Source organism: Falco punctatus, assembly GCF_963210335.1.
Source record: "Falco punctatus genome assembly, chromosome: 4".
Lineage (NCBI taxonomy): Eukaryota > Metazoa > Chordata > Aves > Falconiformes > Falconidae > Falco > Falco punctatus.
In genome coordinates, this window is record NC_137583.1 from 23,330,449 (window position 1) to 23,350,316 (window position 19,868).

The 19,868-nt window shown below is 42.1% G+C and overlaps 1 protein-coding gene across 18 annotated transcripts in view; it reads left to right on the forward strand.

The window, feature by feature from the left end:
• Positions 1-19,868, forward strand: part of GRM7 (glutamate metabotropic receptor 7) — a 417,449-nt gene that overhangs the window by 183,432 nt on the left and 214,149 nt on the right. For all 18 annotated transcript variants that reach the window (XM_080387562.1, XM_080387563.1, XM_080387555.1 and 15 more), the window contains one exon: positions 12,852-13,068. In XM_080387562.1, the coding sequence (XP_080243688.1) occupies positions 12,852-13,068 (217 nt within the window). The remainder of the gene's footprint in view (positions 1-12,851; positions 13,069-19,868) is intronic.

The window sequence follows — 19,868 nt, forward strand, 5'->3', positions numbered from 1 at the left end:
ACAGGAGCTCAGTCTTGCTCATGGTGATATTCAGCTGCTTGCCGAAAGTTTTACTTTACAATGAAATTGTAAATAAACACTTAATATAGATAATTTGTATTGACAGATTTTAGCTGTCTTATTCTGTAAAGGCAAGAAGGCCATTGATTTTATTCTCCTTGACTGTAAGACACTGCTATATTGAAAATTTAGGAATAAATATTCAAATCACAGCCTTATTTCCCACAGCATAAACGGATGCTTGTCTAGAAATGCAATTATGAGATATGCTCAAATAGTAACTCAACAGCTTTCATTTAGTCTAATAACTAAGCTTTGAAGGATGATTGTTTCACATTGTACCACATTACAATTTGTTTCCACTATGTAGTGGGTTTATGTATGTCTGTGTTTGCATATTACTTTCCAAAAACTATGTTATGCTATTGTGCTTTTCTATATTTCAGCCTGTCTGCCGAGTAAGCCTTTACTGTGGTTGCCTTTATATAGTTTCTACTTTATCTACTTTCAAAATCAATGAGATTTATACTTGCAGATTAAAAACCTCTTAAAATATGCATAGACAATATAAGGTTCAATTATATGTTTGCGATGAATGGAGCAATGTGTACACATAAATAAAACATAAAAGCTGCTTTGCTGTGTTTATCTTCTGGTTCTGATTTATTTTCAAAATAATTAGAATTTTTGAGTCCATATTTAGATGTGAGAGCTCCAATCACCACAAGCATATTTATGCTTGATATAGATATACTTGGTGTATGCGTATTGCTTCTCTATCTGTTCACAGTGACTGACCTCTCACAGTGTTCTGACACAGTGTATGGGAGCGGTATACGTAAAAGGAGAAGAAAACAAGTTACCTACTGCTATCACCTCCCATAACTGCCTGTGGGGCACATATGGGCTCTGGTTCTCTGCTCATTTCTTCCTTGAATGGTTGAAGTGACCCTCTGGAGAATGCCTTGCTTGATGTGCTGTCGGAAGCAGGCTCCAGTCCTCAAGGGATTAGGTTTTGGCATTGAGAATGTCTTGAAGCATGTGTTCAAACTGTAAGATCAGTCATACCCTCCTTTGCCCTCTGCTTCATTGGGCAAGGCTTGGAAGGTCTTGACATCAGCCTCTCCAAAATGTGTGCCTTTCCCGTTCCCAAGTGCCTGAAGGGTTAATCTTCATCTTAGCAACGTGGTACAAATACAGTTGCATTTCTGACACAAGTTATTTGTTATCTGTAGCATTCAATGGACAGACCTTCATTTCTTCCCTTTGAAATACCATTGCCCGTTCCATCTGCTGGACGTGCACTGATGCTTTTGTAGCCTGTGATTGAAGTTAACAACCCCAAACATAGATTCAGTCTTAGCACAAACTCAAAGAACACAGAATATGCCTCTTTTAAACTTGTTCATTCTCTGTCTTTCATACCATATCTTTGTAATTGTTTTAGACGTTGCGGTGCATCATGGGATAAAAGTGTGACAGAATATCCATGTGTTATTTGTAGGTTGAATTTGAATCGCAGCATGAGCTTGAAAAGACTATTGCTGTATAAGCAGCTTTGTTGTACCATATGATTACAAAAATGTGGACAGTAGAAAGGTTATGGAGTCCCTGTACTCCCATCACCTTACGTGAGTTCAGCTAAAAATTGGCTTGAAGTATTAGCTCATAATAGACAAGATCCTTTGATGCTTTGTTAAGATTTCAAATTACCTCTAGCAAAGTACCATCTATTATTTTAATGCTGCTCTCAAGCTTTCATTCTATGAGGGCTGGAGTTAAAATATGAAGAGCTATGCTTTCTTGCATTGCAATAGATGGGCAATCACCACTGATGTTTTAACTGATGCATCCTAGGAGGAATATTCTAGTTAGTATTGTAAAATCAAATGTGCTGTGCTGGTCATATCTCATGCACAAGGTCTGCAAGCCAGTAAAGCTTTATCACCTTGCTAGTTTATGAGCAAGCCAGCTAAAATTCTCGACAAGTTAAATATTTCATTTAAAAACATTAAGTGCTGAAGTTTCATAATAGTAAAATTCTCGACAAGTTAAATATTTCACTTAAAAACATTAAGTGCTGAAGTTTGATAACAGTACGCGTGCCTTTGTCTTTATTATCAATAATCTCTCTGGTGCAGTACGTAAATAGTCCGTTTGCAGATGGGAACTCTAAGAGGTTCCCTGTACCTGGATGAGTGTGTTGTGTCGGCTGACACAGAAATTTTGCCTTCTGTCCGTCTGCGTGCCGGGGGGACAGGCCAGCCTGCATGGGGGTGGGAGCTCATGCCCCGCCAGCCTCGGGGTGTGTGCAAATGCCCCCTGCGGTACCCAAAGGGCTGGGGGACCCCGGCGGCTCCCGGCCTCGCCCATGATACTGCGGGGACTGGCTGCACAGCGCATCCACTGCCAGAGGGGCGGTTGGCCTCCAGGCAGCCTTCCCTCAAAACACAGCAGGATCTTGGTAGGTCTAGGGCTAGAAATAATAAGAAAAAAGTATAAATTAAATTTTGAATTTACTATTGCTAAATCAAAATGTAGAGGAAGCAAGAGAAATTAAAATGTAAGTAATATAAATGAATCTTTCTCCTGAGAAATGATCACTTAGAAGCGATCTTTGTGATTACATAAACAGGACTTTATGCCCAAATTGGAATTTGTACAGACACATGGGGCAAGTGTGTATCTAGAGATCTTTTTCCATTTTAGTGTAAGTTCAAATGCTGACTTCTGGTCATTTTCTGCATATATTTTTTTTTTTTTAAACAAAAAAAGTCCCAAGGTACGACAGTCTACTGGAAAAATCAACAATTCAAATGATGACAGTCGGTCTTGCAAGCATAAATCATACCTGCAAACACAAAGAAGCTTTTTTTATGTTGTTGTGGGTGTGTGTAGCACAACAGCTAAGAAATGTTGAAGAACATGATGTCTTTCGATACACTGAGGAACACATTTTTGGCCCTTAAAGGAGCAGTGTTCAGCACATATGGAGCTTTTGTGTCCAAGCTACAGCACAGGCTGAGGTTTTTATTTAAGTAATTCTCTGAAGGACACAAAGTGAAAGAACAGTTGAATTCCACTTGGGCCTCACCTATTTCTAAAACAATGTGCATATTGACAGCGGTGCTGAAATCCTGTTCGGCTTTCCTCAAAGGTGTTCTATTTTCATAGGAGCAGTACAGCGGGAACTGTGCTTTCTGGCACAGCTTGGACCAAAGGTTTGAATTAATTATTTTTAAGTATCAGAAACGTTTTGAATTGGTTCATAGACTCTGCTCAAAGGAGCTTGATTATAAAGAATACTCTTTGCCTGTGGAAAAGCTTATTAGACTGTTAACTGCAAAAAAAGCACTTACTGGAGCTGTAAATTGCAAAACATTCAGCAAAGTAGGTTCTGTCCGTATCGCTGCGCCATGACTTTGCCTCTCCATTTGCAGTAGGTCTTTGAGCAGGTCTTCAGTGGCCATGTATTTTAGGTGAAGGTGATGTAGGTGGCCTTGCCTTAGGGACAAAACCCTGGAATTGCAACCCAGGCTTTATGCTACCCACTTCACTTTTGTACTGTCCCCTGCTGGATAATTGATAAGCATGACTGATGAGACTTTTTGTTTCTCTAGTTTATTGTTTCAAGTGTTTTTACTGTCTTTTGGCAGTGTGGAAGGGCCAGGACTAGCTCTCCGGTTGAGTGGGAGCAGCTTAAAGTGCCTGTAGGCACAAGGAATGGGAGAACATTGCTGTGAAAGGGAGGCAGCGTCACGGGAAAGACTTTTTAAAAAATTCATTTATGCCTGTGTAGGAAGAGAAGTAAGCCTGTAGGCTCGTTATTAGTTGACTCGATACAAGAATTTGTGGATTTTAGCCACTCGGAATGCATTTAGGGAGACACAGGTATTTGTCTTTGTGTGTGTGAGCATCCTAATGCATAGATTAAATAAATGAAAGTATTAATGATGAAAGTATAAATGGACAATTCTTAACCCACAATATGTAAACTTGTTTAGACAGCTATTATGTCTTTATTTATTAGAAGGATAGTATTTTGTACAGCCTTATAAGGAGAAAAGGTGCATAGTTTCGCACTATGACTAATTTTCATTAGATCCTGGTTTCAAGTCATCTATCCAAGGATTATTTATCATTTAAAAGCTAAGAGACCACCTCCTATTTTGCAGCTATGAAAGCCTCAGCTATGCTTCATTGTCACAAGTAGACCTAGCTCTAGGTACAGGTCATCATGATGAAATACAGGGAATGAAATATTTCATCTTTATGGACACCTCTTATTTTACTACGTGTTTATATTTTTTTTTCTTTCTGTCTGAGCTGATAAAGTGCTCCCACGAGCCATGTGGACAGTACTAATTATTGTTCTCTTAATTGCTACAATTATTTTTTCTGGATTACTCTCTTATTCCAGAAAAGGAAGCAGGAGAGACCTTGTAGACACAGAAAATGCTCCCAGCTTGCCAACATTATTCACAACATCTTTCCACTTTAGTGCTGTGACAGTTATGCTAGGGATGCAGGCTGATTTATGTGTCTGGGAATGGGCTCTTTCATATGGGCTTTTCAGGTTGGAAATGAATTAAAACAAAAAATGCATTCAATTAGAAGGCCGGTTATTTGAAAAAAAAAACCACAAAGTAGCATTGGAGGTGTTTGTTTCAGTAATAGATTGCATCCATTGTAATATTGGTAATCAAGGCGTTGTGAATTTTAAAAGGTCTTATTAACCAGAACCATCACTCTGGAAGCACAACAGTGTGCTGCGTTGCTCCATATTGTCGGGCCGTCAGACCAGTGGTGTATTGCTCTCAAACAGCTCTGTTAAGGTCTATTACTGCACTGTTCAATTACAGTAAGTCCTTTAATAGGACTGGCCTTCCCTCTTAATTTCCACCCAACAATCTGCATGGAGCTTCTAATGTTTATTCATTATGTGTTGAAACTGAAGTCTATGCCACATAGCTAGACAATTCAGTGAAATGAAATTACAGATAACTTCTCCCTGTAGTTCCCCATGTTTTGTCGGTCCATTACCCTTCCTGACATTACTTTATTCTCCTATCACTGTCACTCTTGAATAATCTGATACTAAGAGGTCCACAAAGCAGTGACCTTGTCCAGTTTTTCGCTGATGATTTGTCAAGAACACCTGTAGTTCTCCATAAACGTGGAATTTTGCCATCCCACTTGTAAGTTCTTTCTTTTTTGGGAGCTTTTGTGAGGCTTGGGAGCTCTGACATAGGTCCTCAACTGCAGATGCTGAAGGCTTTGAAAATCTCTCCTTTAAAATGCTTTGGAAAGTGAGATTTACTCTGTTTGATGGGCATGTTTATAGTCCTTGTGGTCTATGAGGTCAAGTTGGGAGAAGTGTCATTCATCTATTAGTTCAAGCCAGAATGAAGGACAAGTAGTGTGGGATGGAGCTCACGCAGCATGGTGAGGTTCGGTGGAACGGGCCAGTGTGGATACAGGCAAAATTTGTGTACATAAATCATGTATTTTCTTAGTGTTTCTTTTGTTGCTCTTGAAGACATTTCTGTTTAATGAGATGCACTTTTCTTCCTCCAGGCTCAGCTCCTCATTGTATTTGATGTTGTTTATATTTGTATTTCTGTACCTTATGAAATATCTATCTGATTCCCTTGTAGGTGATTGTGTTGATCTCCAATACATCATTAAGAATTCACTGTGGGACAACATAAGAGAGGTGGTAATGTGAGCAAACAGGACCTTGTTTGAACACCGGTAGCTTTAGTGATTGGTAAACAGAGTGAGAGAAACTGAGGTGAACTGTAAATAGATTAATGGGTTTGAAAATTTTCTGTTATACAAATGCCCTTCTTTAGATGTGCTGCTTTTGTTCACTGCTCAGAAGTTGCTCTTGTGGTGTGACTTTTGCCCAGCAGCAACAGGTTTGCCATGTGCAAACACCTTATAGACTATGGCAGAGCTGCTCAGAAATACTTTCTATTGCTCTTAAAATTGATTTACATGAAAACTTTTTTTAATTGCTTTGCTTCATTTTCTCATTGTCGACATTTGATTTTTGAGTATAAAAAAAAGCTTGAAACGCACTACTTCTGAAATTTCATCATAAAACATAATAAGGGGGGATTATCAAAGCACTTCAGAAGGATTTGTTCTCATCGTTACCCAAGACTGTTGGAAATATTATTCCCTAGTCTTTTAAGAGCCCTAGAGCAAGAGCTGTGTTTCATATGCACCTTTCAGGACAGAAATAGGGCACATGCTGCCGGACTGACACCCTGGGAAAAATGTGCCCAGAGCTACTGATGTAGTAGTGTTTTGCTTTTGGAAGGGCTGGCAAGGAGGAGAAAAAAAGGCAGAGATGTTGCTTGGTGTGTGCCCCGCCCCCCCCCCCCCCCCCCCCCCCGTGTCTATCACCCGGCCAGTGTGCAGCGAGGCCACCAACGCCTGCAAGGCCGGTGCGAGCATGCACCCTGCCCCCCACCGCCCGGTCAGCGTGCCCCCCCACCGGCCAACACGCCACCCCGCTGGCATCAGCTCCTGGTGAAACAGAGGGAACCCCAATCCCCCCTCCAGCCCAGCGGAAATCAGCAGGAGACTCTTTCCTATTACCTTTGCAAGCTTTTAGTCCTAATCAGATTTTATTTTGTATCCTGGGTAAAATACTCTTGTGTGGAACAAAGTGAAAATGAAGAAACTGTAGAGGAGTTTTGCCCAGAGAAAACAGCTCGTTAGAAACTTCAAATAATTTTAATTCAAGGCAATGAAAACAATTACATGCAGTTCACAGGATGCTGAAGCTGTTTGTTATGCAATTTGAGATACAAATGGTGAACAAAGAGCAGTTGTACTAACTGATGATTAAATCCTGACATGATAAATTTCTATATGAATAAAATCTGAGATCTAAACAGATTCGAGATTGTTAGTCATCCACCAGTTCACACCAAAGAGTTTTGCAGCCAAGTGAAAAGTCTTCAGGCATCTTATTTTTGTGAAGTTGGGCTATTGGCAGGATTTTGCACTTTGTGTAGACTGACACTGCGCTGCCAAATGAGATGGGTTCAAGAGGCTTTATTGGAGTAGGGTGTTGAGTTGGATTTTTTTCTATTATCAGGAAATCATATCAATAAAACTTAATAGGAAGTTGAAAGTAAAAATGCAGCAAACTGTGAACTTAATATTACCCGGTGGGAGCTCATTAATATCTCAATAGGTATGCTCATGCATTATCTTAATTGCACATGGTCCTTTGGGAAATTGCCTTTTCTGAAGTTTTTTGTCTACTGTCATTTGGTGAGCTGGGTTCAGGTGCACCATTTTATTAATCTTTTAATAAGTTACTGAGGAGATGTAGCCTAACTCAATCACATTCGCAATCGCATTGCAAGTAGCATAGCAGGAATAATTATTTTTACGATTGCACTGATTTGTGAGGTTCTTGGCCATGCCAGGGAATTTGCAGGCAGAATTAGGCAGAGGTGATGAGGGTGTGGGCAGCAAGCCCAGTGCTTCTGGCAGTTATTGCAGCTTCAGGGAGGGTTGGTTTGTCTTCTGGCACTGGGTCTCTTGCGTGTTTCCAGTTGAGACACTTGGCTGTTAGCAAGGAGCTTGCTGTTTTCTGTCATTTTGCTTGAAAAGAACGGTCAGTTGATCAGTGAGGAGGAGGGTATGGGATGAAGCGATAATACACAAAAAGTTTCAAATGAAGAACTGGAACAAGTTTGTGGTTTCAATTCCTTTGTACTCTGAGATACGTATTCGCAAACCTGAAGTTGGAAGATGTTTGATGTTACGAAGAGTGACTGGGGAGACCATCAGTGAGATGTGTTGATCCTTGGTGTGTTTTCTGCTGTTGCTTCTGGTGCAGCTGCTCACAAACGGGCCCTGCTTTTCAGGCAAGAGACAACCAACAGTGATCCAGAGAGCGCTTTTCATTAACAGAAGAAAATGAAATAAATTAAGAACAATGCACAATGTTAAAAATAAATTAACATTAATTAATCACTGACTAATGCAGTGTTCCCAGTGTTAAATCACTCACTCTCACTGTAAGCAGAACATCAGCCAGGCAAATGGCACAGAAACCTCTGAGTGTGATGTTTGCCATAGTTCTGTAAACACGAAGGCTGCTTTCAGGAAAATCTGCCTCCCACGTCAGTGACCTGTTTACTCATCTGCCGGCAGCTGAGTGTCCTTCAGAAAGCTCCAGCTCCAGCCGAGACTCATCGGGGTGGTGAGGGCTCAGGCAGGATGCCTCTTCTGCAAATGCTGGCTGCTATGCAGCACGTGAAGAAGGACCACAGGCTTTTCTCACCCACAGCCTTGCTGTGTAACGGGCCGGGGCGGGTGTTCTTCTCTGTGCTTTATGGATCACAACTCTTCTGCCAAGACGTTATAGCCATTTGGAAAGCAGACTCTAATTCCCTAGAGCTTTTTGATGTTTCTTTCAGACATGTTTCAGAACAGAAAATAGGAAAAATGTGATGGGAGAGAAAGCTTGCTGCTTTAAACTAAAGTTTTGAATGTGGGGTATCAATGACAAATAGGAGATTTTACCAACATGAAAGAAAAACAGATCAGTTAAAGGACAAAAAATATTTATCTGATTAATTTTAAAAAAACAACAAAACACCAACCAACCTCCTCATTTAAAATATTCTGTGCTGTGATTGTGACATGAAGTCATTGCAATGCTTGCTGGGTTTGTTGACATCCCAGTTCTTTCCAAGGCAGCAGGATGTGATGTCTCAGACTGGACCCTTGCAGGACCAAAGGGACAATGAGCATGGCTTAAGAAGAGGAGTGATGTGTTTAAAAACTTGTAAAAATGTGGAGAGCTATAGGGAAGGGGGGATGCAAATTGTTTTGTTTAGGTGCTGTCTATTTTGCGTGTAAGTTGGGTGAAGTGGATAAGCACCCAGGTTTTTGCGTGGTTAGAGCGTGCCACAGCCAGCCCTGTCAGATTGGTTACAAGCCTGAACCATATCAGCAGCTTTCAAACCCAAAACAGAAGGAAAACTGGCAGCAACTGGTACATCTGAGAGGAAATTTCGGGGGCTCACTACATAGCAGTAGGACTAAATTTAAGGTCATCTACTGCTCAGGCATCCCTGGTATTGTACTGCAGCCTGTTCTGCCTTTTGCTTATCCATCTTGTGTCTGTGTGCCAAGGGAAGACTTCCCATTATAGAGCTGATCATCAGCACCTTTTGGGGTGCTAAATGATGGTTTTACAAACCGATCAGGGTGGAGAACAGTTGGTTATTAAACATCCAGTTATTTAACTGTGGTTTTATAGGGATAGCTTTATTAAAAGCTTTTTCTGCAACTTTGAATGTGAAATTCAGCCTGTGCACATCCAGCTGCTGCTCGCCTGGCCCTTGGGGGCAGGAGGCTGGTTTGTGCGATGTGAGCCGGGAGGCAGGGGAGGCCTGGGCTGCTCTTGAGAAGCACCAGCACATGCTTGAGAGAAGCTAAGGGGATGAATTTCATAATCAGAGAGAGTAATGAAATTATAGCTCTTCTTGTTCTCTCTGGACCCCTGCTCATCCTCCTTACGTGGGGAGACCATCTGCACCGTCCCTGGCAACGGTGACGTTGGGCCAGTTTGGGGTTGGGTCTTGATGAACTGGGTCAATCCATTTTTATTTTCAAGTGTACTTCAACGTTCACACGCCGAAGGTGCATGTCTGTGATCTTACCTGGTGAGCAGCCATCAGCACAGAGCAGCATCTTTTGGATGTTGGTCTGATGAGCACGAGCCCTGTGACGAGATCTCGGTGAGGAGAAGGTGCCTGGCCGTTGAGGTTCGACTGGAGTTAACGTGGTGTTATGCTTGCCAAACTAAAGTCACTCTCAGTAAAAACAAGACAGTAATGCAGAGGAACATATGGTGTGAAGTACGGGAGCAAGGTTTCCAGCTGAGTCTGTGGGAGGTTTGTCCACATCCAATTGGATGTGAATGTTAAAAAAGGAAGAGAAGAAATGCTGAATTGTTAGATTTTAGCTGATGCAAACAGATGTTCAGTCTGGACATCTGGGATGCCGCCTGCCTGCACGGGGAGACGTGCAGGAAGGGAAAACGTCTTTTGTAGGTGTCTGCAATATGCTCTGACATACTGGACAAAGCTGAACTCTGATGGCTGCAGTCTATATTGTATCCATTTCAGGACTTTTCTCCCTGTATTCAGACAAAAAACTTACAAAAATTCTATTCTTCATACATACAACTTTATGTTGCTTTTACATATCATAAGAACTGTTGTTAAAAACCCCCAATATATGCCTTTTATGCGCCAAATGGTTGAAACAGCCCAAAGTGGTTAATATTTTCTGGACAGAGGAAAAAGACTGAAAACCCAAAAAGTCTGCTGAGTTATATAAGCCATGGAACAAATTCTGTAGAAGCTTTGCTTTTTGTAAAAGTGCAGAATATGCTCCTGGTTTTTAGTTTAAAAAGCAGTTGTTGGCAAGTTGGAATACAAACACTTGCCACAGATGGTAATTCATATTTCATCCTTTCTTTTATTTATAATTTAAAACCCCAGCACTCAGCTATCAGTACGGGTCTCTGTGTGTGGGACTGTATGTTGTGTACTGGATGCTTGTCTAATTAATTACGGGTAAACAGCACTTACAAAGTCAGCCTGGTAAACTGTTCCACTTAATATAATACCATCCAATGAATAGATGAATTAAGCTGATAAGCAGCTGAGTAAGCTCTGTTAACTGCTTTGTACAAATGAGAAGAGAGCAATCCTAAAATGTCACCCATCATTTATTACCACAGCAATTGTAGGCACACACAAATGAGGAATTTAAGTTATTTTTGATGGCCAGGGTGTCCAGCACTTTCTGTGCAACTGAAGTAGTTGGTGTTAGCTGAAAGTCATCCCTAAGGTAGATTAAAAATAAAGAACCCAGATAAATTGGTGTAATCAATCTATTTGTCTTTGAGAGTGGTCCCCAAGCTTTGTTGGCCCCTAGGCGAAATACTGAGCAAGTAAATCATGTACCAGCAGTCAACACCATGCTGTGTTCTTCCCGGCAGCTGCAATTTTAACTTTTTTAATTTTCTGTGACTGGAGCATTGGAAGATCTTGCTGGCAACATGCTGTCCACAAGCCACAGATCTAAAATAAATGTGCAAGGCTTTGCAGACGACTGCTGCCTTGCATTAAAAACCTAAAGCATCCCAGCTTTCAGCTTGATTAGTCACCTCATCGTTTGTAAAACCAGCGGACATGCAAAGGAGTGACACAACACATCCAAAGGCCGTGCCAAGTGACGGGGAGTTCAGCTCTCCAACATCCACAGTGACAGCCTGCTGAAAGTTTGTTTGTTTAGGTTTAATAATTCATAGCAAGCAAGGGTGGTACCACAGCTGGGACCTCCTGCAGCAAGCTCCCTGTGCGCAGGGGTCCCGCCAGTGCGGGGCTTCCAGCAAGGGCCCCGAGCTGTACTTTGCTCCAGGCTGATGCTGAATGATGCTAAACAGATCTTTAGTCATGTGCTATGGTTTGTTACAGTTTATAAAAACCCGGTAGATATCACCTTTACAAACAAGAACGTGTCCCAGCAAATGTTGGGGTATTTAATAATTTTGGATGGTTTGAGTAAGTTCGTTTATCTGCTGTGTCTTTGGCAGCAATTTTGCTTTACGGGTCTGCTTTCCTGCTGTGATCATTGTAAAAGTATATACAGATGTACAGATACAGTGTGTGTTCTGTGGGAACGCTGCGTTTGCTCTTACCTGCTACCGAGCTCTGTGGCAACCAAAGGTGCTGAGCCCTTTGCAGGGTTGAGCCTGGGGAAATACAGCGTGCATTCTTCTGAGAAGGCAGGAGAGCTCATAAATACTTGTAGGAATGCTGTGCAGTGACAGAATATGAGAATGCAGAAGAAGCTTGTACCGAGGCATGAAATACTGACCTTTCTGCAGTCTAGAAGTCTCAAATCATTATATATGATCATGTTTGTGTATATTGCAAATCCTTTTTTTCCTTCCTTGGCATCTCAAGTGAGAATTATGGCAGGTCCTTTAATTTAAGGAGCAGTCCCAGACTGTTACTCAAACAATTGCATAATGGCTTTGGGGATTAACATACTGTCAGCTTGATAACTGCTTAGGGACCTTTGTTATCAAGGAGAAAATAGCCTTGAACAACATTCTGGTGTCTCTGTTATTAAAAGCAACTGTCGGTCTCCTCTGCACTCTGCCATGAGAAGGAAAAGTGATGGCTGGTTTGTCGTGGGCAGGCAGAGTTTTAGGACAGAGCTGAATCGTGACCACATTGTCTATGTGGGACAGAGATGTCCATGCTCAGCAATCTTTGACTGTTCCTCATAACAAAGAATAAAAAAAAATAAACATCCTTTTGTTTAAATCTGGAGTTGCAGTTTGATGTTTAAGAGCTTCTTCATCCTCCGAAAGCTGATGAAGGGTTCTTCTGCCTTTCAGCCAGCAACGACAGGTATGGATTTAAACTGGGTTGCATTCAGGATCCCAAATAACCTGATGCGAGTACAACCAGACCAATAAAAAGGAACATAGAGAGAAAATTTAGTTTGTGTGTGCTGTATTTGATTAAGATTGCTTGAAAGAAATTATGCATGTACATGTACACAGTTGTTTTCAATTGATTAATGATTTATTTTGTGTAACTTGTGGGTAATGACAAGATTTTTTTCTTTGACTTGTACATTGTTAAGGAGCATGCTGGAGAAATATAGATGGATACAATGAAGATGAACCGAGGCTCAGCTGAAACTAGCTGTTTTAGCTAACTGCTGCAAGAAGTGCAATGAGTATGTGAATGTGTGTATTTATCAGAAATTATTTTTTTCTACAGATCCCACAAATCAGTTATGCCTCAACTGCACCAGAGTTGAGTGATGACAGGCGCTATGATTTCTTCTCACGTGTGGTTCCTCCAGATTCCTTCCAAGCACAAGCAATGGTGGACATTGTGAAAGCTTTGGGATGGAATTATGTGTCCACTTTGGCATCTGAAGGGAATTATGGAGAAAAAGGAGTCGAGTCCTTCATGCAAATTTCCAGAGAGGCAGGTAGGCAATGTCCGTCCTCCCCCAGAAAATGCTATAGAAGTAATGAATGTTATTCTGTGCCAAATGTTGTTGTATTTTTCTAGAAGAAATATTTGATTCTAAAGTTGCTCCAGTTCTTTGCAATGCCTCTGTCATGGCTCCTAGGTACTCTCATTCCTAAATTGCTTATGAAGTTTCAAAGAGTTTGAAACCTTAGTGGTTTTCAATCATTTCTGTAGAAAATAGAAAACCCTGAGTCTTATCAGGCTCCTACTATTCCACTGGATGACATTATATTACGTTGACATGGGTAGAAGACAGATTTTAAAATGCTGAGCTTTTATCTCTCCACAGCTAGAAACTCTGTGAAGACTGCTTGTTACCAGATATTGACTTGTGTCATACTGTTGCTGTTCACCTTTCAGATCGCTGCCTGATGTGTATTGCTTTTCTTTAGCATTTCTCTTGACCAATTCACTCGAGAAAATTAATAACCTTTTACTTGAAGGCTCAGAGATTACTGGCCTGGGGTATGGAGGCAACAAACCCAGCGGTGTGGTGTGAGGCACATCAGACCTTTGGTGTGATGCATCCCATTTTCCTTGTTACTGGTTTCATTTAGTGGTGTCCCAAGAAGGCCAAACTGTGTTGGACAATGTCACTTGCCAGCAAGAGATGTACCGAAAGAACAGGGAAATACTGTCTCTTGCACTGGGTCAGGCTTATGAGATTGAGTTGAATCTTCATGATTTTGTTGATGCAAATCTCCAATTCTATAGCTTTCCTGTCCTGCACAAAATATCGAGGAGACCTGTCTGGAAGGTGTGACTGCTGTGTCAGTGTGCTCATACCCTTATCCCTGCAACTTATTCCTCAGGGTAATAGCTCTACATTTCCCCAGAGGCACCAGAACACAGGAGCATGTCAGATGGCACCTCAGGGAATAGAAGTATAAATCTATGGCAAGCTGATTTGCGATCTAGAATCCTAAAGGTTTGGAAATTGAAATATTTGAAGTTGATTCCTGTGCTGGTAAGGAAAAACAAGCAAATGATGTCATTAGTTATTGGCGATATATGCAGGGCCCATCTCTGGCAGGCTTCGATGATACACCTCCTGATGGGGCATCCACCATCACTGCACAACAGGAAGTTCTGTTGTTGTTCCCCAAGTGAATTTGCAGGTCCCTCACCCTGTAGCTGCCCTGGCGTTGCATTAAATAACACCAGCATGACACCATCCACAGTTCACTTATTGAATTAAGTAAATCACCAGCCAGATTAGTGACTGCGTGACAGGACTAGGAGGGGACAGGTGTTGCTCTGAAGCAGCCATTGGAGGCTTCCATCTCCTCGGCTGTTGGAAAGCTGGTTCCACAGCATATGCTCTGCTTTCACAAATGGCCTGTGCTGCCTGTGAGGTGGAGCGTCGGGTCACTCCCAAACTGCTGTGGCGCAGCTGATGGATCGCTCTTGGCAGCGTCATCCATGGAGCCAGTGGAGAAGATGACTGCACTTAGAAGAAAGGGGCTTTAGAGAGGGGAATCCGGAATTGTTTCATTATGTTGATATCACAGAAGGAACCTATATTTGCATAAATTTGTCTGTTCATTCGAATGCATATTTATGTGGTATTAAAGATAATGGTTTTGGATTTAATACTGCTGGAAGTGACAAATGCCAGTGTTCATTATAATTTAAAATTGACTTTATTTGCAAATACACAGTGTTGCAAAATCATACCAGAAAAGTGTTCTATATGTCAAGGACAAACTCTAGCTGAATAATACTGTATAATTTTACAGACCTTCTGTAGAATTAAATTAATGATGGGAGCTGTTCATGTAGTCAACATGTAATTCAACGTCCTTCATAAAAATAAAGCATGAAGCCAAAAGAATACCCCGCTTAAAAGCAAGGTGATATAGGTCATGCCTACAAGATTAAGATGCTAACAGGGATAGCACGTAAACTTCTTTCACATCCGCAGCCTGCCTTGCCTGGAAACTGGAATAATCCAATCCCCGGTGCTGCTGCCGATTCAGTACAGCTGCCTTTTCTTCCAAGGGCTGCGCCGAGGTTTTTTGTGTTACACAGATAAAGCTTAGGTGAAGTTCTGAGGGGATTTAAGACCTGTCAACAAGTTCCCTGGTTTTTAAAACCCTGGGAAGTGTAAGAAGATCCCGTTGTCTAGCTACTTAATGGAGCAGTGCTGCTGGGAGATGCAGGTCCTGCCCTTGATCCCCTCCGGGGAAATGCCACCTTGTCCCCCCACCTCGGGGATCGGCCGTGGGAGCCTCCCCGGTGTGGATTTGTGGGGTCAGTGCAATGGGGTTTGCCCATGCTCCGGGGGAGATGGTGCTGAGGGTGAAGCGGTTTGGGTGTTACTTTCCTGGTATGTGATATGGCTGTGTCTCCTTGGGGACATTTTATGCAAAGCAAAGTATTAACCAGGCTGTCAGGTGATTGCTGTAATGCCAGGCTTTGGAAAGAGCCTCCTGAAGAAGCAATAAGCAGCAATAATTTTACTGACTTATGGCTGTGGTGTAGTTAATAGCTCCTTGATCTATCTAAAAACATTTCAGTGGGCAAGAGCCGTGTGTCTGAGCACATGAAGTGAGCAGTCCTCTAATGAGGAACTAAAAGGACGGGAGGTTTCACAAGACAGAGAAGTATTACTGCGATCAGTTGCACTTCAAGTATTAAATATATTTAAATAGGTCTAAATACAGGTGTCCTGACGGAGGTGTGTGATTGCGCAGTGTCTCTGGGACAGCCGTGCCACGCTGTGCCATGCTGGTGCGACCCCACAGGGATGGGGAGGAGGGGATGACGGGTACACTCGTGACGATCCTGTTGCTACCACGCGAGTAAATTAATGTGGTGCTTGGGGTGCCAGTCAAAACTCATGCTAACTAGAAAACTTATGCCAGAAGCAACAGAAATGGAACAGCAGAGAGAGGAAGTTTTTCCTTAGTGGGACCGTGGGTTTACCTCTTCTTCCCAACTTGGAGCGCATGCTCGGCATACCCTGCAGGGACGTTGGGGATGGAGGACAGGAGAGGGGTAAGGTGCATTTTACGTCATTTTCCAGTGAGCTAAAGCATGTGATGCTCATCTGGAGGAGCAGTGCTGTGCTTAAAGCGTTGTCCATTAAATTTTGGTGTCGAGGCTTTGGTCTGGCCCAGGGTTTGGGTGCTGTGCGCATTGCCATGGCTGCCTGCTCAAAGCAGGCATCAGAACCCAGCAAGGCTGCAGCCAGCCTTTGGGGAGCAGCAGGGCTGTGCAGGCAGGCTTGCTACAGCCCTGCTCCCAAGCCCAGGAGGCCAGCGTGCAAGTAAATACAGAAACAAGGTGGTGGCCTGGGAAGCTCTGTAGCCTGGTGCAGGTGAGGGAATGCAATAGGTGCATATAAAGCTCCCAGGTATTTTTAGCCCTGGCTTCTTCGTGCTGCCTAGGCTGTGACAAGATGATGCAGCGCTGGCTGCAGTTTGCTGTTTGAGGGCTTTCCTGGCTGTATGGATTGCTGAGCTGACATGAATCCTGCCCTCCTAACCCCCTTTTTCATGAACAGAAGGACAGTCGGGAGAGGTGGCAGAGCAGAGGTCTTCGTGTTGGTTCTCTGCTACGTGGTCCCTTAGGACTGTGCACATCTGCCAGGAGCAGGAACAGCCCCAGAGCAGACGTAATTAGTCAAAGTTTGAGGCACGCTGGCAATAAGTCATTATTAGGACTAAGACAATTGCCTTGTATCTCATAATCAGTGTATTTTGGCAGAACGGAATATTTAGTCTATAGGTACCAGCGCGCCTGCTCTCTTTGGCCTCGATCTGTAGCACACAAATTATGCTAAACTCAGTGTTTTATCCAAACTTGTTTCTGATTGAGCCAAGATCTTAGGAATTGTGAGGATGAGTAGAAAGTGCTGTCTCCGCTTAGTTTTCAAATATGCTTTAGTATATAAAGACTTTGCTTGATCCTTTGAGTTAATAATTCTTCACAAAGTGACTTTTATTATGAGCACTTCAAGCGGGTTTGAATATGTCATTGTGGCAGGAGATGAAGATTTGAAACATGCTCTGCAGTCTGTGGGATTAATAAATTAGGGGAATGGTCTAATTATGGAAAATCTAAAGGACAATTTCAGATTATTAATGAAACTACTGAATACTTGAATTTCAAAGATTAATTCATCTTTGATTTTTTTTAAAGATTAATCTGTACCAGAAGGTTAATTGCTATCTGTAGGAAATACATATATTGAAGTCGTTAGCAAAAGACCACTTGAATGCCTCCTAACAGATAAATGAAAGCTCTAGTATGCATTTATTCATCTTTTTCTCTCCGAAAAAATTACCCGTTTTCACAGATGAGTACACCGGCTGCTTTGCTTGTGGAGACTTTGATGCTCACTCCGCAGGCTGCAGCAGAAATGCTGTAGGGAAGGGGACGCCTGGATCTGCAGACCCATACATCTGCTGCCTCTGCCTCTTTCTTCTACTTTTCCATAGCTCCCTTGTCCAACTTAATCTTAGAAATAAGTATTTTGTCTCAGCAAGGCTGATTTTGAGCACAGCTCTGCTTGCTTGCACAAACAAGACCTGTTGTATTGCACAGAGCAGCGTGGCAGTAACAGGATCTTAATCTACAAAGTAAGAATTAGTTTAGATGGTGATGTTCACAACCCTTGGAAGGACTGGAGAAGAAAAAATTCTGGAAAAGCATGCCGCCTTTCTCTGTGTACTAAAGTCATGATCAAAATGGATTAAAGCTCTTGTACCAGGGTGCTCATACGATTATATACACTGAAGTTTCTTCTGAAGACTTCACATTGCAGTGTCATATTTGTTAAAAGGCTGTCGTCACCTTGACAGAACAAAAAAGCAGAATAAACTTTAATCCACTTTAACATAGGAAGCACAACACTTGCGACAGTCTCTTTATCTTCTTTTCTCCTTTCTTGCTGAAGACTTTTTTTGAAGTATTCCGTTTTTTAATTCTTCTGTCTCCGTGATCCTCGAGTGCTGTGCAGACATCTGTTACGTAAGGTTGGGAACATCTGCATGCAGCAGGGATGGCCTGGATGCGCATGCTGCAGGAGCTGAATTTGCTCAGAAACAGAAGAAACATCAAAACCCTTTCTTTGTCGGAGCAAACAACAGACCCTTGAAATTTTGCATCCTTCTCCTTACCCTCATAAGCATGTCTTTTTCCCAGCAGGAATACTGAACTTACTATCCCTCAATATAAACTTGATTCTCTTTAAGTTTGCTTTTCCCAGCTTATATTTGCTAGCAAAAACCGTATGTGTACACACACGTATGTACTTGTAGGAGACATGTTGCCCTTGTGTCTAACAAGTGTCACTCCACTGAAATGGGATGAACCGCTTTATCTGCATGAAAATGGTATTGTCTCTTAATGCATTGCTTTCTTTACAAATTAGGTACGTACAATTAAGTACCTTCTACAGAAATAATTTTCTGTGGGTTTGTTATCTGTAGCAAAGACCATTTTGAACCCCTTTAACCATCTGAATGTGAGGACATGACAGCTTTTCCTGAAGTCTTGATATTTGTTTTCTCCACTGAGTTGTGTTTCTAAAAAGATCTGAATCTTTTGCTTTGGGTTTCTGGTGATCTGAATCATCTCGTGATACTTCCTGTGAAATCCTCAGCGTGGTGTATGATAATATGATGCTCTAATTCAGCACTAGTCTTCTGTGGAGGCTGACACTGTTAAAAGCCAAGAGCTGCTATATCATCCCTCAGTGATTCACGCAGCACTCTGGTAGGCTCCTGTAGGTTTGTTCAACTGCCTGCTGTGATCCTGAATCTGCATTTTTGTAACAGAACTTAATTTTTATGCTGTCTGTTGGGAATTCCATTAACACAAATTAGGGCTGGATAACATGAGAGAGTTAAATCATTGCTGCGAGGGAGTTGTACAACTGTGTTTTAAGAAGGGAGAGGAGGCTATTCTGTCTGTGTATCTCAAATAGAGTACTGATTCCTATTGCCAAGTACAAAATCCTGATTATTTTTTTTGTCTTACATTCTGATGTTAATGAAACATCTCTTCTTTTTTTTTTTTTTTTTTTCTTCCCCTTGATCCATTAAAGCCCTACTGAGTGGGTTTAGAATACTCATTATAAGGAGCAGTCACTTTACAACATAACTCAAGGTTAAAAGAAGGCCAAGAATGGGAAAGGAAGGTGAAAAAAGTTGGTGACATTGCTGTGATGCACTGTGGTGGGTACAGGTTGCATTGGCTGGTTAATAAGTAACAAATACTTATGATTTATTAGTGGAGCTTTGCACAGCACGCTGGCAATGGGTGTTACCACACAGCATCCAATGACGCCCGAACCTTATGATCTATGATTTCTATTCTTTGTGGCAGCTAACAGAACCCCCCTTCTAACAGAGTCACTGTTCAAATATTCATTTCAATGAGTCATTGTTTTGGAAGAAGATGGGCAAAGGTGTCGTGCTGTCCACAGTGATAACTTTATTTAGCTGAAGGAATTGTGTTTCGCAAACCGTGTTCCTTGGCTCTCCCTCTGCCAAGGGGCAGAAAGCTTCTGCAGCATTTCAGTGAGAGCAAGCAGCTGAGCTTACGTGTTGACAAATAGGTCTATAAATATGTTTTTGAAGTGCAGACCAAAAGCCAACCTAAGAAAACCAGACGTTGTCGGAACAGTGTTTAGCATGTATCTCTGCTCTCGGGAGGGTCGCCGCCCCCAGTGCCTTGATGGAGTTTGAGGGTATAGAGCATGGTTTGAGGCTCGTGGAGTTTTCCTGGTGAATTGCTGGTCCTGCA